This window comes from Rhinatrema bivittatum, chromosome 4 (assembly GCF_901001135.1).
Source record: "Rhinatrema bivittatum chromosome 4, aRhiBiv1.1, whole genome shotgun sequence".
Taxonomy (NCBI): Eukaryota; Metazoa; Chordata; class Amphibia; order Gymnophiona; family Rhinatrematidae; genus Rhinatrema; species Rhinatrema bivittatum.
Window position 1 is genome coordinate 146382101 of NC_042618.1, and position 26244 is coordinate 146408344.

At 43.4% G+C, this 26244-nt stretch overlaps 1 protein-coding gene across 3 annotated transcripts in view; it reads right to left on the minus strand.

Annotated features, from left to right (window-relative positions):
* SNX6 (sorting nexin 6) overlaps positions 1–26244 on the minus strand; it is a 108549-nt gene that overhangs the window by 45908 nt on the left and 36397 nt on the right. For all 3 annotated transcript variants that reach the window (XM_029598940.1, XM_029598939.1, XM_029598941.1), the window contains exons 6-8: positions 22348–22471; positions 21006–21101; positions 4052–4157 (exon numbers count right to left, since the gene is read on the minus strand). In XM_029598940.1, coding sequence (XP_029454800.1) covers positions 4052–4157; positions 21006–21101; positions 22348–22471 — 326 coding nt within the window. The remainder of the gene's footprint in view (positions 1–4051; positions 4158–21005; positions 21102–22347; positions 22472–26244) is intronic.

The following is a 26244-nucleotide window of genomic DNA, read 5'->3' on the forward strand; positions in this document are numbered from 1 at the left end:
ACTAGGTCGGAAGCAGCGTTCACGAAGAATGATACTGCTGGTTCCATGTATTCTCCAGGGGTGTTGTTCCTGGTTTGTGATAAACAGGCACATGTCACCACGGTGCAGCAGGCCGCAATTTGTAGAGACATAGTGACTACGTCAAATGACTGTTTAAGGATGGACTCCAGACGCCGGTCATGTGTATCCTTGAGCGCAGCTCCTCCCTCTACTGGGATAGTGGTGCGTTTAGAGACCGCGCAGACCATGGCATCCACTCTTGGGCATGCGAGAAGATCTTTGGTTGCCGGGTCCAGGGGTACAGGGCTGCCAAGGCTCGTCCCCCTTTGAATGTGGAATCTGGAGCACTCCATTCCAGGTCAATCAGCTGTTGTGCTGCTTGTAACAGAGGGAAATGTCAAGAAGTCTGTCGGAGACCCTCCAGCAGGGGGTTCGGTTTAGGTTCCCCTGAAGACCCTGGGCCCAGGATAGCGAGCTCCGTCAGGCATTGGTTGACCAGGTCCGGGAGCTCATCCTTGTGAAGAAGCATCTCATGGTTCGGTGAGGCTAAGTCCCCAGGGGGAGCTCCCCCTCTTCTAGGGGTTCGGCTTCCTCTTCAGAGATGTCCGAGTCCCCATAGGTGGGGCTTCTGGGTAGTGGAAGCCTGTGCCTAGGTCTTGAAGGGCCTGGGGCATGAGGGTCCTCCGGTGGAGCATGTGGCTAGACAGCCAGAGGTTCAGTTTGCATATGAATCCCCTTGAAGAACTCCACACATGAGATCGAAGCTGGGTCGAAGCTGAGGAGTGCTGGATCCTTGGGGTTCCCAGTCTGTGGAGGGGTCCCACTGGCTAGGTCTGGGGTACCCCCTGAGGAGCTAGAACTCGGCCCTGGGTGGGACTGGCCCTGAACTGGATCTCCCAGGGCCTCCTCGCAATGGGTGCACAGGGTGTCAGCCTCCTCGCTTTGTGCGGCTCTGATGTGGCATGCTGGGCAGGGGCCTTGAGCTTTTATCTCTGTTTCTGGAGGTGCCATGGCTGTCGGCGCGTAAACTTATGCACACCGGTGCGCTTAAGGTAAGCGTGTAGTTGTGCGCATAGCTGTGCGCCCAGCCGTAGATATGCGCCCGGCTCTGCGCGCGTAACTTATGCGCGCAAGACCTGATGTGCATGTAAGGCTAGGCGTACACGTGCTTTGTGCGCCTAGGTCGGAGTTGTGCGCTCAGGCCAAACGGCGAATGGTGCGGCGAATAGGGCCAAAATGGCGACGGCAAGCATGCGGGCAATATAGCGACCCCCCTCGGAGGGTCTCCACGTGGGTAGAGCCTTGGAAGTAACCGGGGCCTGGCCCTCCTAGGGCGGATCAACCCGGTGGCACTGGTCCTGGCCGGCAACCTGTGCTCCTCCTCGATCCTCGGAGACCGGTTCAAGCAGAAGATTTCTACCTTACCTTGTCTTCGGCACTTCCCGGTTGTGTCCCGGGCTGTCTCCGGCTGCGGGGGGAGAGGGCAAATACCTTCACCGCCACGCTCAAGGATGCACCCGCTGCCTCTCAGCTGCGCCCGAGGGTTGGGGGCTAGGTCCTCGCCACGATTCGGCCGCCGGACCGAGGCTTACCTCCGAGGGACCATGGAAATCACCTCGGGAATCTCAACTGGGGGAGGGACCCTAGGGTATCACCGCAGGAGAGCAGGGCTCGTCTTCAGGTAGGTTTGTTCTTTAAATTTGGATTTTCTTTTTTGAATTTGTTCGAACGCTGTGAGAGCGTGCAGATAGTCCCTAACTGCTATGGAGACGGAAAATACTGAAGAGCTGCACTTCCTGCAGGGGTATATGTACTAGGGGCTGACGTCAGATTGAAATCTGATCCATCTCCAACTGCTAGCAGGAGTACACTATACCCATTAGATCTGAGTCCATCTGCTACACGCTAGGAAATCATGTTTTCTGCATAGCACTAAGATTCCTTCTGCCTCCCCTCCACAATTCCAAAACAGCAAGTCCTTAGAATAAGAACTGTGGCATAGGAAATCAGCTTCCTTCTAGTAACTCAGTACTCAGCGCTTCTACCTACACATCTCTAGGGTGCATGCAGGCTACCATACACAATAACTGTTCTCCAAGGTAGTAGTGTTCATACAGATGCACCTTTCTCTGCTGCTGATTGGACATGCGAGAAAAAAAGGAAGTCAGTGGGGCCATGGATGTTGGTGCTGTCCTGAACCTGAGACTAAAATTCATTAGCAATATAACTGAAGAAAAAAAAAACCAAACAAAGTGCAATCAGATGACACGCAATGGACGCAAACTATGGCAGAAAAAAGGAACAAGAAGCAGCCAATAAAAAGGAATTAAAAATGACAAAGTGAATCGATCGCCTACCTTTCCTACCGTTTCCTGGCAGAGCTCTGGGTCTGTGGAGAGGGGGTGGGAAGGGAAGCAGAAGAAACACCATTCAAGTTGGTGGAAGGAACTCTGATCTAATGGCTCATAAAATAAATATGGAGTCTGGAGAAGTGCTGATACATTGTTTGCGCATAAAACAGATTTGTGCTCATAAAACATTTTTTATGCACACACAACATGGATTTCCAATTTGCAGGTCTGGAAATTTAGCTCTAGTCAGAGATGAAAGTGAACTAATTTTATCCCATTTCTGACCAGGAGTGAAACAGCAGGAGTTAAACCTGTGCACCTTTCTACATTGGGGATAATAGCTAATGGCTTCTTTTGCATGAGATTCCCATGTGAGGGCGCTAAATATTACCCACAGTTTATATGCATATCTTTTATGTACAAAACTCCTTGCTGCATTGGCAGTAAAGTTTGCACACAAAAAATGTGTGCAAAATTGCTAGTTAAACTGTGCGCACAGCATAGTGTACTTTATTGCATCGGCCCCATGTTGAGTAAACATTTCCTCTGAACACATTTAGAAACAAATTATCTTGTTGCTCAAATCTTTTACATAATGTTTTAGTCTCCCATTATAATCTAATCACATCTGAAAAATCATTTCAGGTCTCTACGCCTGTCTGTAAAATGGAGACCATTGAAACAACCAGCTAATCCTTCTGATTTTTAGATTTTAAATTAACATAAGAAAGTGTCTCTTTGATGTTACTTAGCAGGAGAGAAAAATGCATGATCTTTAACAATATAAGACTCAAGTCATCTATTAGAGGGTTGAGGGAATGTCCCTTATGCATGGGATCTGAGATATAAATTATAAATCCAAATGAGCAAAGATAAATCCCACCTAAATTTATTTTATACTACAGCTAGAAATATAAACTAGCAAAAGTTCCAAAACTAAAAGGTCATCAACATTGAACATGTCACCCATAAAACATGTCCCAAGAAGCACTTCATAACTATAGAGCATCTTAGCTATTTCATTCTCGCCTTCTCTCCTTTGACAACTTTCTTCTAGGATGCAGGTGCAATCTCCATAGTAAGGACTCAGATACAATGCTATCCAATTCTCAAAAAGGTTTGTTTCTAACCACATGCATTATTCAGAGAAAAAAAAAGATTTGACAATATTAAACTCCCACAAATAGAAAGCAATAAAGCTGGTCATGCATATATTAAAAATAGCTTTCAGTTCTTCCCATAGTTACTTCAAGAAAGCAATCTTATTTCCTAGAGTAGTAACAGCATAACTCCCAATCTCTTAGTCCAATATATTAATTATACTTAGAAAACAGTATAACTGGAAGAAGATTTTTTTTTCCCCATTATATTTAATAAGCATTTGATGGGTGGAAGGGAGAGATAACCAACCAGTTTAACTATTTGGCTCAAAACACTGGTAACTTAGTCTGTATAAAGTTAGCTCTTCTGCAACACAATGGCAAATGATCATTTCACTATGCTGGGAGAGTGACTAAAGACACCTTGAAGAGCACCAATAAAATAATAACATTTTAGGAACTATCATGTGATTACAAGCTGAAAATCAGGTTGTTCTTCATACTATAGTTTGGGTACAAAAAGGACCTAGATATCTATCAGAGTGGACATAATTATCTACATACAGAATTTCAAAGTTTGCACTCAGAACAGAAACATACTTTTGTGCGACCTTGTCATTTTGTCAGACTTCAGAGATGCATCTTTCACCCGGTTGTGGTACTCTACAAGGAATGTTCTCTCATGTTCAAAGAAATCATCTACATCCTAATGAAAAAAAAAGAGAGAAAAGTCAGTACACATATACAACTGTCTACCAATTGGTCAAGGTCACCTAATCTCTCCAATTAAAAAAAAACAAAAAACCCCACAAAAACACAGCAGTAAAAACCAGTTATAAGTTCTTAAGTATTGCCAATGCCTGGTCTTATGCTAGTCCCTAGTACTCAGGAAGGTACAGCTGAGTTGTGCTTCCTAGTTCAGACTGTTTTCAATAATATACAGAACTGGCTACTTAAATTGTATGGGTATTTAAACAAGCTATACACAAGGAGGGCTGATTTTCAGTTGCTGCTCCTAAAAATGCTTTATCACCCCTGTGAGTGGAAAGGGCAAATCCGAGGGAAAACTGTTGGCTGGTTAAGAAGATAAAGACCTTCACGTCAGGAAGAGGTGCAGAGTTTGTCGACAGAAACCAGTACTTTCTCCTCTAAAGCATAAGATCAGAAAAAGCATGTGAAAATGTAAACTAGGGAGATACCGCTGGCCATATGATGTTCTTGATGACTCAGGGCTGGAAGCTTCCCCAAAATTTCATTCTCAGTGCCCTCTCCTGGCAAAGGGGCATCCATACAACATGAGTCATTCCCGAACCCAGTGAAATAGGAGATCGAACCTTGCAGTACAATCTACCAACATGAGTGAGCACAAAGACTCTTCCCTAAAATATCTAAGCATCAGGATCATAAATAGTATACCAAACCATTGAGACAAAACATCTACTGGTCCAACTTATTCAAAATAGTGAGGGGCTAGGTTAACTTGCGATAAGAGTAAAAATGAAGGTACTGCTCCACTGTTAGTTTACCTCCATTGGTTACTGGTGTTAGTAATTAAAATCTTTATTCTCTCCAACAGTGTAATGATCCAGAGTACTTGCATGATAAGTTGGAATGGTGTGTTTCAGGTCAGGCTTTGCAGTCTTCACACAGTTTCCAATTGCTAACTTCAGCAGGAATGGATTTAAAGGTGAATTTTAAAAGCCCTATGTGCACCAAGCCAGGATATATGCACAGAAGTCGGGCTGGCATGCGCCGCATGGATTTTTAAAAATGCGCGAGTACTCCCATATCTCTCGGTAGGTGCACAAAAATATTTTGCATAAAAGGGCGGGTTATGCTCTGGGCGGACATGGGCATTTCTAGATTTCTCAATGAAATCTGCGCATAAGTATTTACGTGCACAAGTACGCACCGGGGTCCCCTACCACGTAACTTTACTTCTGCTATGGATGGCGCATAAGTCCTGAAACAAAAAGCTAAAGAGATTAGCGGTGATTTAAGGGTTGGGGCTAACTAGGTAAAAGGTAGGCTAGTTAACTGGGGGGGGTTAGGAAGTCCTATCCTTTACCTGGATGAACGGGGAAACTGGTAATTGCATCAGCGCGTCTACTAATATCCCACCACTTATACGGTAGAGGTGGCATTTGCACACACGTGTGCATCTGTATAAAATTGTGCACACATGTATGCACATACAGCCTATTTTATACTATACGTGCATATATGCACTTATGTTTATAAAATGGCCACATCCATTGGTGCGAGCCGGCATACACGCGCACATGTGCGCCCATGCGGCTGTTTAAAAGTTACCATCATAAGATGCATTTCTGTAAAAAAGCTTTTATCAGTATAGCTGCGCAACTACACAATATATTACCAATTGCAATGCAGACAGAATTGAACTATCAATTTCCAGAAACATGTTAAGGTTTTTCCGTTACAAAGTGCTTGAGTGGGTTGGGCTGCAGAAGTAAAGGGTTTAGCAGTGAAGATGGTGAGTATGTTTGTTCTTTGCTTTTAAATTTTTTATGGACGCTTTTATTGTAAACTGCTCTGATAGTTTTGCTTATGGTGTTGCCTGACCAGTAAAGGGCATACCACATCAATGACCACTTCTGCTCAAGAAAGTTTAAACAAGACTATATATATTGTGACTTCTCAATTTTATTACTCTTTCCAATGTAGAGTGGATTTATATAGGTTCTTTCGCTTGTTACAATTTTTTTTTTTAATCACATGAATTAACGAATGAGTACATTTTAGTAGCATAGTAAAAATCGAGGGGGATCCTGCCTGGATCCCTATATCAAGACCTTTTTGAATTTAGTTTTTCATGATGTAGATTTTTAAGAATTGATAAACACTATCAAAAAAGCTTCCTAGTATTTACAAGTCATCCAAAAATATCCAAGACACACTGGTAATAATTATAAAATAATCAGAAAAATTTTTTATATTATATTATATTTTATATCTTTTTTTAATTATTTATTTTAAACTTCAATAAAGCAGTAATATTGTTACTTATCCTGCCAAGCAAACAAGTGCTTTGTTTAGCAAGGTACATAATATTGTTGCTCTATTAGACTTAAAAAAAAAAATACAAAACTGCTAAATACTGAGTTGAAACCCAAGCGTTATTGAATATTATGGGAGGACAAGAATTCATTGCTAGCTAAAAAAAGTTTTTAAGAATTTCTTGGAAATTTTTTGAGTCCTATGATGGCAGCTTGAATGCAAGCTAGATGCTAGAAACTGCAGTAGTTTAGGTTTTTTGTAGTGGATTTCTGACGTTTCCCCTTTTTATGAATAAAAATTCTTCAGGATAAATTCAGAAATTTTATTAAGGGAGACAAATGATGGATGCTTGGGATAAATGATTAGATTAGACACTATTTATATAAGATTTTAAAATATTCAAAATAAAAAATGCTATAAAAATTATAAAAAATTCTTTTGGATTCTTTTATAATAAATATTACCATTGTGCCTTGGGTATTTTTTGGATGACCTTTAAAAACAAACATAACCTTGTGTTAGACACAATTTGAGCCAAGAGGAAAGAATTGCACTGGAAGATTTAAAATAACACTTGTTTTGTTATCAAGTAAGCAGACAATTTAATTGACAGTTTTATACCAAGCTTGACAAAGATCTCACTTCGAACTTAGTGACTGATCATGTAAGAACTAAAAATAGCAGAAGAGATGGGTTTTCTGATATAGCAAAATTGCTTACCTTGTAATAGGTGTTATCCCAGGACAGCAGGATGTAGTCCTCACATATGGGTGACGTCACTGACGGAGCCCTATTGCGGGAAAAACTTCCGTCAAAGTTTCTAGAAATTTTTGACTGGCACTGTGCGGCCACTGAGCAAGCCCAGCATGCCATGATATTCTCTGCCACAGGGGTCTCACTCTAGTCTCGTATGTAGCAATAAGCTTTAGCAAAATTAAAATAGTAAACCAAGAATTGGAATAAGACCCAACTCCACGGGGTGGCGGGTGGGTTTCGTGAGGACTACATCCTGCTGTCCTGGGATAACACCTATTACAAGGTAAGCAATTTTGTTTATCCCAGGACAAGCAGGATGCTAGTCCTCACATATGGGTGATTAGCAAGCTAGAGGCCGATTCATTTCAGATTGAGGCAATAGTGAATTATTGTAGTTGAAATGAGTCAGCCGAAGATCACAGCAAGTTGGATGTAGAAGGAGTTGGGTTTAGACTAGAAACAAGTTCTTTAAAACGGATTGTCTGTAGGCTGAATCTTGTCGTCCCTGTTTATCCAAACAGTAATGAGCCGCAAAGGTGTGAAGAGAACTCCATGTTGCTGCTTTACATATGTCAAGAATTGGCACTGAACGATAGTGTGCTACTGAGGTTGACATTGCTCTTACTGAATGTGCCTTTACTCGCCCTTGGAGAGGAAGGCCTGCTTTTTCATAGCAAAACTGTATGCAATCTGCCAACCAGTTAGAGAGAGTAGGGTAGATTTTATAAATTTACGCGCGCGTGTACTTTTGTTCATGCACCAGGCGTGAACAAAAGTACGCTGGATTTAAAATCCGGGGTCGGCGCGCGTTGCCGTTCCCTCCGAAATCGGAGCGGCCTTGAAGGAAACTTTCCTTCCGCCTCCCCTCACCTTCCCCTCCCTAACCCACCCCCTGGCCCTATCTAAACCCCCCCCCCTACCTTTGTTGGCAGATTTACGCCTGCCGAAAGCAGGTGTAAATCTGCGCGCGCCAGCAGACTGCTGGCGCGCCATCACCCTACCCGTCAGCTGGTCCAGAGGCCTCGACCACGCCCCCGGTCCCGCCCCCTGACCATGGACACGCCCCCGGACGTGCCCTTCCCCGCCCCTTTTACGAAGCCCAGGGACTTGCGCGCGCCCGCGAGCGAGTGCCCTGCGTACGTAAATCCGGCCGGATTTACGCGCGCAGGGCTTTTAAAATCCGGCCCAGTATGTTTACCCACAGCTTTACCCGGTTTGTTTGAATCATAAGAAACAAAAAGTTGATTGGATTTCCTGTGGACTGCAGTGCGGTTTAAATAAAAGGATAGAACACGCTTACAGTCCAAAGTATGTAAAGCCTGTTCTCCTTGGTGAGAATGAGGCCTTGGGAAGAATGTGGGTAAGACTATGGATTGGTTCAAGTGGATTTCCGTAACTACCTTGGGGAGGAATTTTGGATGTGTACGGAGAACTACTCTGTCATGTAGGAATTTTGTATAGGGTGAGTACGTGACAAGTGCTTGTAACTCACTAACCCTTCTAGCTGATGTAATGGCTATGAGGAAGATAGTCTTCCATGTGAGAAATTTAAGATCACAGGAATCTATGGGTTCGAAAGGAGAATGCATTAGTCTTGCTAAAACCAGATTCAGGTCCCATTCTGTGACTGGAGGTCGAATTGGTGGTCTAATTTGAGTTAAACCTCTCATAAACCTGCTGACAAGAGGTTGTGTGGATATAGGTGCATCTCCCACCTTGTTATGGTAAGATGAGATTGCACTGAAATGGACTCTTACAGATGAAGTCTGGAGACCAGAATCTGAAAGATGGCATAAGTAGTCTAGTAGAGAAGTAGTGGGGCAAGTGAAAGGATCAATATTGTTTTGCCTACACCACAAGATGAATCGTTTCCATTTGGAAGAATAGTTCTTTCGTGTGGAAGGTTTACGTGAAGCTATAAGCACTTGAGATACATTGGTTGAAAGATTGAGTGGTTGTAAAATCAAGCTTTCAACATCCATGCTGTCAGGGATAGGGATTGAAGGTTGGGATGGCGCAACCTGCCCTGATCCTGAGTTATGAGAGTGGGAGCTACTCCAGGGCGAATTGGATCCCTGACTGAGAGGTCTAGAAGTGTGGGGAACCATACTTGTCGAGGCCAATACGGGGCTATGAGAATCATGGACCCCTTGTCCTGTTGTAGCTTCACTAGAGTTTTGGTTATGAGTGGTATCAGAGGATACGCGTATAGTAGGCCTGAGTTCCAAGGGCGAGCAAAGGCGTCCTTGGCTGGCTGGTTCTTCTTTTCTGTAGAGAACCGAATTTTTCCACTTTGTGATTCAGATGTGACGCAAAGAGGTCTATTGTTGGTTGTCCCCAATGTTGAAATATCCTGGTCACTACTGAGGGATCCAGGGACCATTCGTGTGGTTGGAATTGACGACTGAGTCGATCTGCCACTACATTGTGAATGCCTGCCTGATAAGTTGCCCGGAGAAACATTGAGTGGTTGAGGGCCCAGCCCCAAATCTGTGCAGCTTCTTGACAAAGGGGATACGAGCCCGTACCTCCCTGTTTGTTGATGTACCACATGGCTACTGTGTTGTCCGTTTGGATTAGAACAGTCTTGTATGAAAGGCAGTCCTTGAACGCATGCAACGCATAGCGTATAGCTCGAAGCTCCAGGAAGTTGATTTGAAATGTTGCTTCGAGTTTTGTCCAAGTCACCTGAGTTTGGAGAGTGTCTATGTGAGCTCCCCAACCCAACGTTATCTGTGGGACTGGTTGTTGGAAGGGTAGGCCCTTGCGCAAATTGTCCTTGTTCGCCCAACAAAGTAGAGATGAACGTAGCTGGTGGGTTACTTGAATTGAAGAATGCAGAGGTTGAATGGCTTGGATCCATTGTGATCTTAAAGTCCATTGAAAGACTCGCATGGCTAGTCTTGCTGTAGGAGTGACATGAACTGTGGATGCCATGTGGCCTAGTAAAGTTAGGAACTGGTGCGCTGTTGCTCGTTTGTTTGAATGAATTGAGTTTGCCAATAGGGATAGTGTTTCTGCTCGATCTTCAGGTAGAAAGGCCTTGGCAAGGGTGGTGTTCAATTCTGCTCCTATGAATTGAAGGAGATGAGATGGAGTAAGATGGGATTTTTGATAATTGATGAGAAAACCCATCGAATGGAGAACAGTGATTGTTTGATTGAGAGAAGTTAGAGCTCCTTGTAGAGATGGACTTCTGATGAGCCAGTCGTCTAGATATGGAAACACATGGACACTTTGTTTGTGCAAGTATGCTGCTATTACTGCTAGACATTTTGTGAATACTCTGGGAGCAGAGGCAAGTCCGAATGGCAGAACTCTGAATTGGAAATGCTGCTGACCCACCATGAAGCGCAGGTACTAGCGATGAGGAGGGAATATTGGAATGTGAGCGTAAGCGTCTTGAAGATCCAGAGAACACAGCCAATCTCCTGTTTGAAGAAGTAGAAGCATGGTGCCTAGAGAAACCATCCTGAACTTCTCTTTCTTGAGAAATTTGTTGAGATTTCTGAGATTGAGGATGGGACGTAGGCCCCCGGTTTTCTTTGGAATAAGGAAATACCGGGAATAGAATCCTCTGCCCTGCTAAGACCGGGGCACCGGTTCTACAGCCCTGGATTTCAGAAAGGTGGACAATTCTACTTGTAGTTGAAACATGTGATGTTTGTTGAGATGAACCTGAGTCGGTGGAAATTCTGTGGGAATTGAGAGAAAGTTGAGTTGGTATCCTCGAGATATTATGGACAGAACCCATTGATCTGTTGTTATTGCAACCCAATTGTGGTAAAATTTGGATAATCTCCCTCCTACTGGGAGTTCTGGTCGAGGATTTATGGAGAGGCTGAGTTCCCTGGATGGATTTTCAAAAGCCTGCCGCAGGTCCTGTCTGAGGAGCAGGTTGGGGCCTAGCTGTTCTTTGCTGACGTGATTGTGTTCTTTGCTGGGTTCTGGATTGCCTGCGCCTAGACGCAGGAGGATAATATCTTTTTTGATGGTAAAAAGGCCGTCTCATGTCTCTCCTTGGAGGTCTACGGGTGGCATGTGCAGTGGGGTCCTGGGGAAGGGAAGAAAGTTGTCTCAAGGTTTCATTATGTTCTTTCAACTGAGACACTGCCTCTTGTCCTTTTGTACCGAATAAATTGTCCCCTGTACAGGGGAGGTCCAATTTATCTTGGTCTTCTGGCCTAAGGTCTGAGGCCTTGAGCCAGGCCCACCTTCTGGCACTAATGCCTGAGGCCGCCACCCGTGAAGCTGTCTCGAAACCATCATATGCAGCTCTTACCTCATGTTTACCAGCCTCGAAAGCTTTGTTGATGATGTTTTGTGCAGGCTCCCTATATTCTTGTGGAAGAGATGGAAGAATTTATTCCATTTGCTTCCAGAGGTTTCTCTGGTATTGGGCACTGCACCTTGAAATACCTGGAATACTCTGGAATTGAGCACTGCACCTTGAAATACCTTGCGGCCAAGAGAATCTAAAAACCTGTTGTCCTTTCCAGGAGGATTGGATGAGTGAACTCTTGTTCTTTTAGCCTTTTTCTGTGCAGATTCCACAACTACTGAATTGTGGGGTAGTTGTGATTTCTGATAGCCAGGCATAGGGCTTGAAACAAGTATGTGGAGTCCATCCTTTTATTTACTGAGGGAACAGAACAGGGATGTTCCCACAGTCGATGTTGCAGTAGTAGGAGGACATCATGTATGGGTATTGCCATTACTTGTTTAGGAGGATCAACAAATTGTAAGACCTCTAGGGTCTGTTGGCGGAGATCCTGCTCTGATTCCAATTTAAAGGGGATAGAATCAGCCATGTCTTGCACAAAGGTGGAAAAGGTAAGATCCTCTGGAGGGGATTGTTTCCTAGGGTGTGGTGGTGAAGGATCAGACATAAAGGTTTCAGAAGAAGTGTCTGATGCAGTATCACTCCATGTGTCATAATCTGGAGTGTGCTGTGTTTCAGCACAGGTTTTGGTGGAGGAATCAAACCAGAGGGCCCTGGTAGAGGGTCCTGAGGAGAAAAAAGAGTCCTCTTCTTGTGGATTTGAAGGTAAAGAGTCCAATAAATCCTGGTATTTCTTCTGTATAATGGAATACAATGCTGTTTCTGATAATGGGGCCCCAGTAGGAAGCGGCATCGTCTATGAAGTGTGTGGCATCGATGGTATCGAAGATTGATATGTTTCGATGGCATCGTTGATGTTCCAGTTTTCTTTTGTGACGGTGCAGAGGTGACAATAGGCACCGATATTTGAACAGAAGATGTGGTTTGCATCGATGTGATCTCCGAAAAGAGAGGAGGCATAGATATCGGCATCGATTTATTTTATTTAGGATTTTTATATACCAACATTCGATACAAATATCAAATCAGGTCGGTTTAATCAGGTCGGTTTAATCCATCAAATCAGGTCGATGGAGTAAGTGTTCTTGATGTCCGCGGCATCAGGGATTCCCCCGGCATCGGCACCGTATCTGTCATCGGTATCGGCTGTACCGGCATCAGTGACGTCACAGGTAAAGAAGACGTCACCGGCATCGGCGATATCGCCGGCATCTGTGTAGTCACCGGTATATGCTCCTTTATGGCCTGCAGTACCGCTTCTTTTATGAAAGATGTCAAGTCTTGTGGTACTGGGGTAACACTCAGCACCGGTGGAGGCGGAGATAGTATTACTTGTGGTGGAGCCGGTTCTACCGAGGGAGGCCTAGGCGACAGCGAGGTATCCGTGTTTAGGCCGTTTTTCGCTCGGTTCCTCATGGGAGGAAACGGTCGGTGATGTCGAGGCATGCCGATGACTGTGTTTATGTCTAGGCCTTACCTCTGTATCCGAACGTATCGATACAGTCGATGGAGTTGGCGGGTGTCTGTCTCCCGAACTGTCCAGTCGGCGCTTTTTCAGCAAAATTTTCTTTGGAGCTCTTGCCGGTGATGATTTTGAAGAAGTCGATGATGAAGGAATCAATTGTAGATGGAAAAGTTGTTCTATTTTTTCCTGTCTCAATTTTCTTCCTTTTGGTGTCATCTCTTGGCATTGCTGACAGGAGGAAATGTCGTGTTTTTCACCTAAACAGACGACGCATTCTAGATGCGGGTCTGTTATCGACATGGTGCGATTACAGGTCGGGCATTTTTTGAAACCTGACGCCATTGTGATATCGACGGCAGTCGATGACTGAGAGAAAAAATTTGAATTAGCGTTATTAAAATATAAACGCTGAAAAACTTCACTAGCCGGTGAAGAAGAGAAAAGAGTGAGATCCCGTGAGGGAGAGATTTTCAAATAATGACTTTTTTTTAGTCAGAAACTGAGTGTAAGTCTCAGAGGGCTCCGATAACCGTGATGCTTGCAGCAGCGCGGAAAAACAAAGACTAGAATGAGACCCCTGTGGCAGAAAATATTATGGCATGCTGGTCATGCTCAGTGGCCTCACTGTGCCAGTCAAAAGTTTCTAGAAACTTTGACAGACGTTTTTCCCGCAATAGGGCTCCGTCAGTGATGTCACCCATATGTGAGGACTAGCATTCTGCTTGCCCTGGGATAAGACGAGAGATTTTTCTAACTCCTAATCAACCCAAGATTCCAGTCTTTTATACCATACTTAAAATACACAAATGAGTAATAGACCCTCTGAAATCACCAAGTTTGGCATCAATAGGATCAGTATTGGGAGCCTTGTTACTATTTATGAATGTATTTCTTAAAGATGAAGTGACAAAAGCAAAATCTTACATAAAGGATTCCAAAATTATGATGAATATTTTAATTACAGTTTATTTGGAAGCACCTGACATTTTAGTGACTTTAAGTATCTGTTCCCCATATACTAACATTCCACAAGATGCTGCGTTGCGATCAATAGCCACTATCTTAGATCAGCATCCAAAACCTCAGTGCATTCCTTCTGAATTTGTCCTAAGATTGGCGGAGATTGTGTTACAAAATTTTTGTCATTCACATGAGTTTTACTTGCAACACTATGGTTTTGCGATAAGAATGATGATGGAGCCAAGTATAGCTAACATTATATTGCGCAGTTTGGAGAGCAATTTTCATATTGCTCCTTTTTTTTTTTTTTTTTTTTTTTTAACATACACTAAGTGTTGTTCGAAATATACAGATATATTTTTCCTCCAGTTGTCAACAGTAAACCAGTTGCAAGCATTTGTGAACTGGCTTAACACAGACTAATTTGCAGGTCACTTAATAGTTCGATATTTGTTCAATTCAGTTTTTAGATATTTTGATTTACAAATATTAAGACACATTAGGTACAGCACTTTATCGAAAACAGAAGGAGAAATAACTTGTTACATTTTAAAATTTTTCATCTGAACAGACTGAAATCCCACCTGCTGGTGGGTCAATTCTTATGCATCTGGCGTATTTGCTCTGTAATAGATTTTTTTTTTGTTATAACTCAAGCACAGGATTTAAGCGCATGTCTTTCAGTGAGAGGGTTATCTGTTCTCCTATATTTAAAAAAAGCATTTAAACAAGCTCTGTTCGCAGAACGAAATTATTACTGTTGGATCAAATATACTCTCAGAATTCTAAGTTAGTCTGACCCTTGCACAATTCGCATGTGGCAAATTCTATTGTGTCAATCATTCCTAAGCAGGACATTGCTTCGACGCAATGCTCCATAACGAAGCACGGGGCCGCCATAAAGCACATCATACAGTTAAAAGACAATGCCACTTTAACTCATGGTGCCAAACAGGCTGTATATTCAAAACATTTATCAACACTTGAAACAGCCACCAAGAAAACACCTACAGAGCATGCTTCTCTCAAGCAATCTCATAGTAAAATACAGCCTTCCCTTCTGGAACATAATCCTTCCAAAAGAACAACAAAGAGGAAGCATCTGGAACACTCTCCTACTTCCTCTACATCTAGCCGGGAAATTGAAGTGGAACTTCTCTCAGACGCAGAATCAGTTCCCTCACAACATTCTCCTCTCAGTACACACTCCTTCTCAGCAGGATCAGCTCTGCCTACACCAAAGCAAGTTCATGCAATTCCCAACATTTACAGTGGGAATACTTCACAGGAGGATACATCACTACAGACTAGCTATCCTCCACACAAAAGTCAAAAATTGCATATCCCTCCGCAGGGAACTCTTGCAGCATCTGCAATGTCAAAAATATCAGAGGCACTATCCTCATTTTTTCAAGACCCGGAACAAGGAAAACAGGTTCCACCAGTGGTCTCTCCACATTCTTCATCACCCCCTTCGCCGGATCCTCTTACAGGGGACATTAGTTCAGAACCCAAACACTATCCAACGAGCCCTGTTTCACATGTTTCTATGGTTTCGTCTAACTCTTCTACCGGATTACCATCGGACCCACCAGAGGGATTACAGGAGCCTTATTCTCCTCCTGAGGACTTAACCTATTCCAAATTCATCGAGAAAATAGGTACCCTCCTCCAAGTTCCAACAGGAAGAATCCCAGATCCTAGAACTGAAATGATGGGCAATCTAAAAGTTTTTGAAAACCCGGCAGAACCAACTGCCTTACCACCTATTTCAGTATTGCAGAACCTCCTTTTAAAAAAATCGGAAAACCCCATTTTCCACGACTGCAACCTCTAGGAAGACTGACATTAAATATAAGATCCCTAACTCTTCCATCTACAAATCCCCTCAACTTCCTCATCAGTCAGTGGTAGTAGAGTCTGCTCTTGCAAAAGCAAAACGCTCAAAATTACACTCCAACGCCCCTCCAAACAAAGAACACAAATGTTTGGATGATTTCGCAAAGAAGGTTTATCCATGTTGACATCTAGGATTCGACACCATCAATTTTATACTACACAATACTTATTTGAGACTCTTCAAAAACTTCGCCCACTGTCTTTCACAAGATAATATTCTCCCACAACCATTCCTGGATTTAGAGGAAGGACTTAGACATTTGCTCAGATCAGTTTATGAGTCATTTGAGTCCTCTTGAAGAACCTTCGCTTCAGCCATAGCCGCCAGGCGTCTGGCTTGGCTTAAAGCAAGCACTATTCGCACCGATGTTCATGACAAGCTGGCAGCCATTCCATGCGGGGGAGACAATCTTTTTGGTGACCAGTTCACAGATACGGTCTCCCGTTTGAAAGAACAAAGTGCAGCAGTACAATCTCTCACCTTCCCATCGGAATCTCAAAAATCTCAGCAGAGGTATTTTCAACCTTACCGTCGTTGGTATTACCCAAGGTCATATTCTAGACCATATGCACAATATAGACAACATCCGTAGGTACCGCCAAGGTCCACACCCCAGTCTACACCCAGGGAAAGACCTAAACAAAGACAACAGAAGCAAGCAACGATGACACAGCAAAAACAGCAATCGTCTTTTTGAGTACCATTAAGCCACAGCCACCTCCAGACTTTATAGGAGGGTGTCTCCAATTTTTTCTAAACCACTGGACTCCATCACTTCAGACAAATGGGTGATCAGCATGATCAGGGAGGGTTATCTCAATTTCAAAGGGATTCCACCTCTTCCTCATCTGTCTCCAGTACAAGATGCAACTACCCATTCATCATCCCTTCATGCGGAGTTATCCAACCTCCTACTTCAGAATTCTATCCAAACAATTCCTCTTCAACATCAGAATCAGGGATTTTATTCCCCATATTTTTTCATTCCAAAAAAAAAAAAAAAAAAAATCGGGAGGACTCCGGCCTATATTGGATCTCCGCCTCCTGAATCAACATATTCAGAAAGAGAAGTTCAAAATGACCTCTCTCAAAAATATCCTACCTCTGATACAACCCCAAGATTGGCTATGTTCCATCGACCTGAAGGATGCGTATTCCCATATACCAATACACCCTTCCTTTTGGGAATACCTCTGCTTTCAAGTTCAGAGTTCACACTACCAATACAAAGTGCTCCCCTTTGTCGGTCTTCAGCCCCAAGGGTATTCACAAAATGTCTAGCAGTGGTGGTGGCTCATCTCAGGAAACTATCGATCCAAATTTTTCCTTATCTGGACGATTGGTTAATAGTAGCTTCCGATCCATCCACTCTCCAGAGGCACACGTTACGTATGATCAATTGCCTTCAAACGTTGGGATTCTGGATCAACTTCAAAAAATCCCAACTACAACTTACACAGATTCTTCAGTTTATAGGAGCTCTCATCAATATGATAGGAGAAGGCCTATCTTCCATAAGACAGGATGCGCACTATTATGACCTTAGGGCACAGCCTACTCAACAAACATCAAGCACCTGCACGCCAAATCCTTCAACTTCTAGGGCATATGGCGGCAGCCCTCTATGTAGTTCCCCACACCAGACTGCACATGCGCCGCTTACAGTGGGGACTAAAGACACAGTGGTCTCAGTTTCTGCAACCGCTCAACTCCAAGATTCACATTACCAGCACGATGGAGGAGGACATTCGATGGTGGATCTCTCCTTCCAACCTATCAACAGGAGCCCCTTTCTGTCTACCTCCGCATCAGCTCAGTCTACTACGGACGCGTCCAGGAAAGGTTGGGGAGCCCACCCAGGCGACCTAAAAACACAAGGTCTCTGGACTTCCCAAGAGTCTATGTACCAGATCAATCTCTTAGAGCGTTGGGCGATCTGGAAAGCACTTCAAACCTTCTCCACTCAAATCCAACACTCAAACCTCATGGGGTATACAGACAACCAAGTAGCAATGTTCTACATAAACAAAGGAGGAGGATCCGGTTCTTGGATTCTGCGTTGGGAAGCACTTTGAATACTTCATTGGACTATCAAGTTTCAAATCTCACTCCAAGCCACTTACCTTCCTGGCCTAGACAATATCACAGCAGATCGTCTAAGCAGAGTTTTTCATCCATACGAGTGGACCCTAAATCCAGAAGTAGCGGAAAACATTTTTCAGCAATGGGGTTTTCCGTCAATAGATCTTTTTGCCACAGAAAGCAACAGACAAGTTCAAACCTTCTGCTCCATTTATCCCAGCAGCATACGGTTCGCCCCAGATGCCTTCCTCATTCCATGGACGACAGGCTTGATGTATGCTTATCCTCCCATTCCACTAATTTCTCGGACAGTTCAAAAGTGTACACAAGATGCGGTGGACATGATACTCATCGCTCCAGGATGGCCAAGGCAGCCATGGTATGCGTATCTGATACAGCTTTCCATACGCTCACCAATACTGCTACAGAACAGTACACATCTACTAACACAAGAAGGAGGCTCTCTTCTTCACCCGCTGAATCAATCGCTTCATTCCCCAGCATGGAGATTGAACGGTAGGTATTGAATCATCTTCATTTACCCACAAATGTGGAAGACATCCTCATCGCACCCAGGAAACCTTCCACCAGATAACTATATAGGCAAATGGCATCGTTACCTAACTTGGTGCACTCCTGGGAACATAAATCCTCTCTCTGCTACTGTCTCATAATTACTACAATATCTATACATCCTGTACGAAGCGGGCTTAGCTACCACTTCAGTCAGAGCTCACATTAGCGCTATAGCAGCGTTTCATGAACAGCACAACGATCTGCCTATATCAAATCACCCACTAATATCTAGGTTCTAGTTTTGGAACAACTCATGATATCACCCTTTGAACCACTAGAGACCAGCCACATAAAATATGTGACATGGAAAACAGTTTTTCTTGTGGCTATTACATCAGCACGGAATGTCAGTGAGCTACAAGCATTGGTTCACTACACCACTTACCTAGAATTTTACCATGACAAAGTAACTCTCCGACCCTCACCCTACCTTTCTCTCTAAGGTGGTTTCCCCCTTTCATCTCAAACCATCACTCTCCCCATTTTTATGCCAAAGCCACATGCCAATGACCGGAAGAAACTTCTACATACTCTAGACTGTAAAAGAGCTCTAGCCTACTACAAACAAAGGACTCAGTCCACTTCTAGGTCCTCTCAGCTGTTCCTTTCCTTTAACCCCAACGATCCGGGCCAGCCAGTCTCAAAAAGGACTATAGCCAATTGGTTATCACAGTGCATTCTGTTTTACTACAACAAACATTCTATCAAACTGGAAAGTAAGCCAAAGGCAGATCAGATACGCACCACAGCAGCATCAGTTGCTCACTTGCACAATGTCCCTCTACTGGATATCTGCAAGGCAGCAACATGGTCCTCCATTCATGCCTTCACATCTCACTATTCCCTTCAACAACAAATGACCTCTGATGCAGCACTGGGCACAGCAGTCTTATCAACTACACAAAAGCTATGAGACTGTCTACCACTTTAAGGGTTGCTGTCCAAACCTTCAAAAAAGCACTATACATGGACACAACCAGGGAGCTTGGGACTCCCAGACAGCATGGCTAATTCAGCCCTGCTATCGATGGGAAAAAGCAAGTTTGCTTACCGTAAACGGTGTTTCCATAGATAGCAGGATGAATTAGCCATGCGTTCCCTCCCTCCTCCCTAGACAGTCAACTACAGGACACACTAACCTACCTTACCTCTCGCTTGGCTACAAAGAAACTGAGGAGAAGAGGGAACCACGCGGGAACAACACCGCGCAGACACACAGAGTCAAAACTCTTATTAGCTGAGGAGACTCCACCTACTTCGGGTCACGACACTTCCCAGACAGCATGACTAATTCATCCTGCTAACTACGGAAACATTGCTTACCGTAAACAAACTTGCTTTTTCTTAATGTTTCTTACAGTTGAAATTGCTAACTGGAAACATTTACAGAGCTTTTTATAGCATTCCCCTGCTTTCTAAGAGTGTATTATCTTCGTTTTCAAATGCTCAGACAGCTGATTAGAGGAGCCCATAGATGCTGAAGGTAGACAAAACAATCAGTAGAGTTTGTTAAATTACGCAATTGTCTTCACCTGATTAACAGAAGGCCTAAGCAGTCAATCGAGTTTTGGGTCTTTTTAAAAAAAAAAAAAAAAAAGAGTAGTAATGAATCAAGGGGAAGGGTCTCCAAACTTTTCCATATACCTTATTCACTTTTTTTTTCAATCTACTAAAATCAGCAAATAAATAATTTTGCATTAAACACTGCATAAATATGTTATGTTTAGTTTTGTACTATGTAAAGGTGTTAGCTTCTGTTCACATAGAAATTTATTCAAACATATAATTTGACTAGGGGTGCCTAAACTTTTGCACACAACTGTAGTTTTTATATCTAGAAAGAGACCAGCAAAGGAAAGTATATGCTCCCACAGTAAGGAAGTCAGTGGCAGGACTTAAATTCTCAGGAATAATTTCCCCGGAATCTGCTTCCCCCTTCTCCACACAACAAAATCGCTCCAAAGGAAAGGGAAGGAAAGTGCACTCAGGCCATCTTAGCAGGAATCCCCCCAGCACAATCCTTCTACCACATGCTGCTCTTCTCACCCACACAATACCTGGCACCACAAGCAAGCATTCTCAAAACCCACAAACCAGATGTGCTGATCTAATGCATTGGAAGATCAGCACAGCTGGCCTGAGAAGTTTGAAAACGCTCACTAGCACTGCTAGCATTATTACTGAAAATATTTATGGGAGCAGAACTCTAGACAGCTCCAGCTGAATTTAAGCCCTAGTCAGTGGCATATAGAAACAACTGGTTGCCTCAGAGTGGAGGAGTAGCCTAGTGATAAGAGCAGCAGGCTATGAACCAGGAAAGCCATGGTTCAAATCCCACTGCTGCTCCTTCTGACTTGGGGCAAGTCACTTCATCCTCCATTGCCTCAGGTATAAAACCTAAATGAAATAAAAATAGTTAGCTATTCCCTATAGTAATGTAAAAAGATATTACCTTTGCTCCAGAAACCATGACTCCGTCTGCTGACTTCACCATGTTTTTAAAGAAATCTTCAAGTTTTTCTTTCTTGTTTTTCCCTCGAACACTCAACTGAAAGATGCAAATACATGTCATAACTCGCGATTTCACTCTTACAACACTATACTCTCTTCAGACACTCTTGCCCCTCCTCTTACCCATCCTGTAAGGTGCATTAAACCCCAGCCTTGGCTCACCCCTAGAATTCACTACCTACATCCCTGCACCTGCTCTGAAGAGCATCTCTGGCTAAAATCCCATGCAGACTTCATACACGTCAAATTCATGCTGACCACTTTCCAGTCTATTGAACTCACCAAGACTACTATGTCCTTCTGACAAACTCTCTTACATCCAACCCTCACCATATCTTTGCCACACAATTCCATCCTCAAACTTCCCTTGCCTCCCTCCTCCCCTTCACTCTCTGCAGAAGCCGACCCGCTCGCAGCTAAGATGGAGCAAGCACCAGCAATCCGCGAGCAGAGGCTGTCCCACTCACAGCAAAGATAGAACAAGCCCATGTGAGAGAGTGAGTGTGTGTAAGACTGTGAGCCCTGGGGGTGACGGTGCGTGGGTGCCACAGAGAGGGAGTCTATGGGGCCAATGCAATATTTATGTGCAGAAAGTGGATACTGAACATCAGACAGTCTGGGGAAGGGGGGGGGGGGGGGGGGAAGAGATCCCCAGTCAGAAAGGCCTGTAAAGAGGCCTCAGCAAAAATGGAGCTTACTAACCAGAACATTGAAAACCCAATCTGAAAAACTAATGTAGCATATCAGTGAAAAACATGAGCCGCTGAGGGAACTGCTGCATAAGCCCTTCAGATTTTTCCTACAAACCTCTGAAAAGTATTTTATGTCAGTGTAAGATTATATTACCTATCACTAAGTGATTCACCTTGTTTTCAGAGAATGTTAAAAAAATTGCAATAAATAGGGAAGGATGGTTAAAAACTGCAATGTGCAGGGTTGTAATTAAAAATAGTGAAGACCTTTGAAAACTAAACAAGGGAAAAAAAACATTAGATCCACAAATGCTGCCACAAATTGCAAACTACTTGACAAATGTCTAGCGAGTCAGATTTTATGAGACTGCAGGATGATCGCAAGTGCAGTAGTTTACTTGTTTCTAGAACTGGAAGGTATGATTTTAGAGGATTCTAGGCAAAACTTCATAAACACAAAACTAAATCTTACACCCAACCATCATTGGATAAAGAGCTCCCTGTAACCTTCCTGTCAAAAACCAAACCCTTTTCTCATGTCATTTTTGTATTAAAATGCAAAACACAAACCACCACAATGAATATACTCACATCCTGATTGTATTCCAAGAATACATGAAAATTTAAATCTTTTCTCAAAATAGGATGTGCTGCCACTCGACACAAGAAAACTTCATGCATTGCCACAGTCTTCTTGAAGATAGCCAAATACTCACTGGAAACAAAAAGAACAAAAGACAGTTGTGGAAAGGACATGAAGATCATATGAAAACTAATTCACAGCCATAAAGAAAATGTATTCTGGTGGTAAAATCTTGAAATAAGATTGGAAATATGAATTCCATGAAGCACTCAAAATTTCCTAAGGAATTCTTTACACTCAGTGCAACTTTCCACAGCCGTACATGTGAGCCAGTGTGAGACAGACAGAGATCGATTTTGTGTGTGTCAAGAGAGGCAACAGTTGTGAGTGGCTCTTTGTGCAAGAGGGAGGCTAATGTATAAAGAACTGAGATTCTGTATGGAAAAACTGGATTTTACCTGCTAATTTTCTTTCCTTGAGTCCTGCCAGACCTATTCAGATGCATGGGTTTTGCTTCCCTACCCAAAGCCCACCCACCTCCACCACCGGCAGGAACAAGACAGCGGCTGCAACACCGCGCAACACAGGGGAGGGCAGCCTGACCACTGGCACCAGACCGCAGTGCGAGGAGCATCTTAAAGGTGCTCCCTCCCTTCCGTGCCTGAAGTGTAAGAAGATTAAAGATTCTATCGCTCTGATTTACCACTCCCTCACCAGAAGATTACATCTGTTTACAACTCCTGAAGGACACCACCAACTGAGGAAACTACTACCCTGCGCCGAGACAACAACCAAAAGGAGACTACCCAAGCAAAAACACTCCCTACACTGAGAACCACCACTCACTGTCCCCAGTACCAAGGGACAGCTGAGACCACCCACCCCACCACCCCCAAATCAACCTGCAAACCTCCTTCAGACCTTACCACCTGTGGATCTTCTGTCCATACCACCTGCGGACTGCACCTCCTGCTAACCTCACCTACTGTGGAATTGCAGTCCTTGACACCCACCGTCCTCACAACCTGAAGGTACCACTACCTCAAACGTCTAATCACAATTAGATGTGGAATTAGAAAGCAAAGTTTAACCAATAACAGATCAAAGGGAAAAAAAAAGGCGACTGAGCAACAAAAACAAAATCCTACCAAAGCTAATAAATCTCTACAGCAATTTACAAAAATATCAAAACATCAAAACAGGCCTTTGGTTCATCCTAATACTGCTAAACAATCTATTTCATGAAAAATCCCACTAATAAATAATATTCTTAATGAGCAACAAGCAACTATATTCTGTTTAACTGAAGCCTGGCTAAACAACAAGGATAATAAACTATTAAATCAACTCTCTCATCCAAACTACAATCTATTCCACATACCAAGACAAAAAAAGAAAAAGTGGAGGTTTACTAAATCTGCAAAAAAGAACTCAATTTAACACTAAAAAAAACTGATCTCTTCCCTCCATATGAAGTTTCCATATTAAAATCGAAACAAATCAATATCAGACTGTATACTGCTCTCCTGGTCTTCTCCTTAAAGACTGCTCACCAATAATCAAACTTTTCACAAAAGAATTCCCTAACCTGGAGACAACCTTCATCTTAGGAGGCTTTAATCTTCATGTAAATGAGTCACCATGACCATCTTATGCGACATGTTCCTAGAAGCAATGGAAGCCTTAGGATGGACCCAACACATCTGTGAGGCCACCCACAAAGCTGGTAATACACTCAATCTCATTTTTGCAAATAATTATTATATAAAGACTAAACAAACAACAATCCCATGGTCTGACCACCATTTAATCAAGGCAGATCTTATATACAAAAAACATAAAAACTTTGAAAATATATCCACCCAAACATTCAGAAGGAAAATAAAATCCGGAATGCTAACTAATGCTCTAGAGCAGTGGTTCTCAACCTTTTTTGGCCGGGACACACCTGACAGATGGTTCTCGCATGCGTGACACACTGAACATGTGACTATCTCGGGGCTAGATGTAAAAGTACAGTTTGCATCCACGGGAACCCCCCTGACCCACAATAATGGATGTAAAGCAAAATTATGACATTCCCCATACAACTCACCCTACAAAATAGATATTCTGGCTCTGGTATCTCAGTAACAGCAACTCAAACTCCTTCTACTTCCAGGCTCAATAGCCCTACTTATGAAAAGACAGCAGTTTACCACCAATGCATGTCCTCTTGAGAAAACACAATAAATAAGACTGATACAAACGCTTACATGCTAGTAAAATCTCTCATCTCGGTAACAAACACAGAACCGACCTAACATACTCCCAGGATCTGTAGTAATGCACAAACTAATCCGCACACAGTTACACTTGTATTATGGAATACACTCAAAACAGGAGCAACCCTATCTATGAAAAGGCAACACTACAAATATTAAATCAGGCCCTAAAAACCAATACACCTCTTATTAGGAAAACAGAACTAGCAAGCAGCTACAGATCACCACACAGAAATAATTGTAAAACTATACTAATAAGCAGAATAAATGTTTCAAAACAGCTATGAACAGAATAACATCCAACAATTAAAAACTCATAAAAACTATTAAACATTCTCCAAACACCAATAAAATATTTCAAAAAAGCAGACATCAAATAATATTAAATAATTAAAATGGCAGTCAATCAAGAAAAATAAACTTAAAAAGCAACCTTTACTTACTCCCTCCAGCAGCTCTCCTACTCCTCTTCCATGCAGGCCGCAGCACACACCAGAAGCAGCAGTAGAGGCTAAGCTCTCTACTCATGGTCCTCTTCCTTAGGGCCCATGTCTCTCACACACACACACCATACCAGTCATGCCCCCATTACCAATCATCTCCCAGTCTTTGACACACACACCAGCCACCTTCCTGAACAGTTTCTCTCATGCCATACACACACAGGCTTCCCACTCCGTGTTCTACTTACATATATGGGCTTCTCACTCTCATAATCACTTTCTCTGTCTCACACACACTCACCAGTCTCTCACTCCCATGCTTGTTCTCTCCACATGCACAGGCTTCTCATTCCCATAATCACTTTCTCTCTCTCACACACACAAGCACACACCAGTCACTTGATCTCTCTCATGCGCGCACACACAGAGGCTTCCCACTCCCATGTTCTCTTTCAGATATACAGGCTTCTCACTCACACCCAGGTTTCTCACTCTCATGCTCACTCTTCACATGCACAGGCTTCTCATTCCCATAATCACTTTCTTTCTCTCTCACACACACACACACACACCAGTCTCTCATTTCCATGCTCGCTCTCCACCTGCATAGGCTTCTCACCCTGAATCACATTCTCTCTCTCACATTCACATACATCAGTCTCTTTCTCTCACATACACCGTCACCTTACCAACCAGTCTCTCTCTCATGCATGCATGCATACACACACAGGTTTCCCACTCCCATGCGCTCTCTCTCACATAATCAGGCTTCTCACTCCCATGCTTTCTTTCACACACACCCCCACAACACCAGGCTTCTTACTCCCATGTTCTCTCACATACCCAGATTTCTCACTTTCATGCTTTTTTCTCTCTCACACACAGGCACCTCTCTGACCAATGTCTCACACTCTTACATACACATCAGTCATCTCCCTGAGCAGTCACTTTCATCGTCTCTCACATATACACACACACACACACACATCAGCTCTCTGACCAGTTTCTCTCAATCACACACATGCTCTCAATCAAATACATTCTCTCACTTACACACAGGCTCTCAATCACACACACATTCTCTCACACACAGGCTGGCTGCTTCTCTCTCACTCACTTCCTCTCCCCCTCCCCCAGAGCACAAATGGTAGCTGCAGCAGCATCCTCCTCCAGCCCCCGCAGGCCAAGAAAGAAGAAT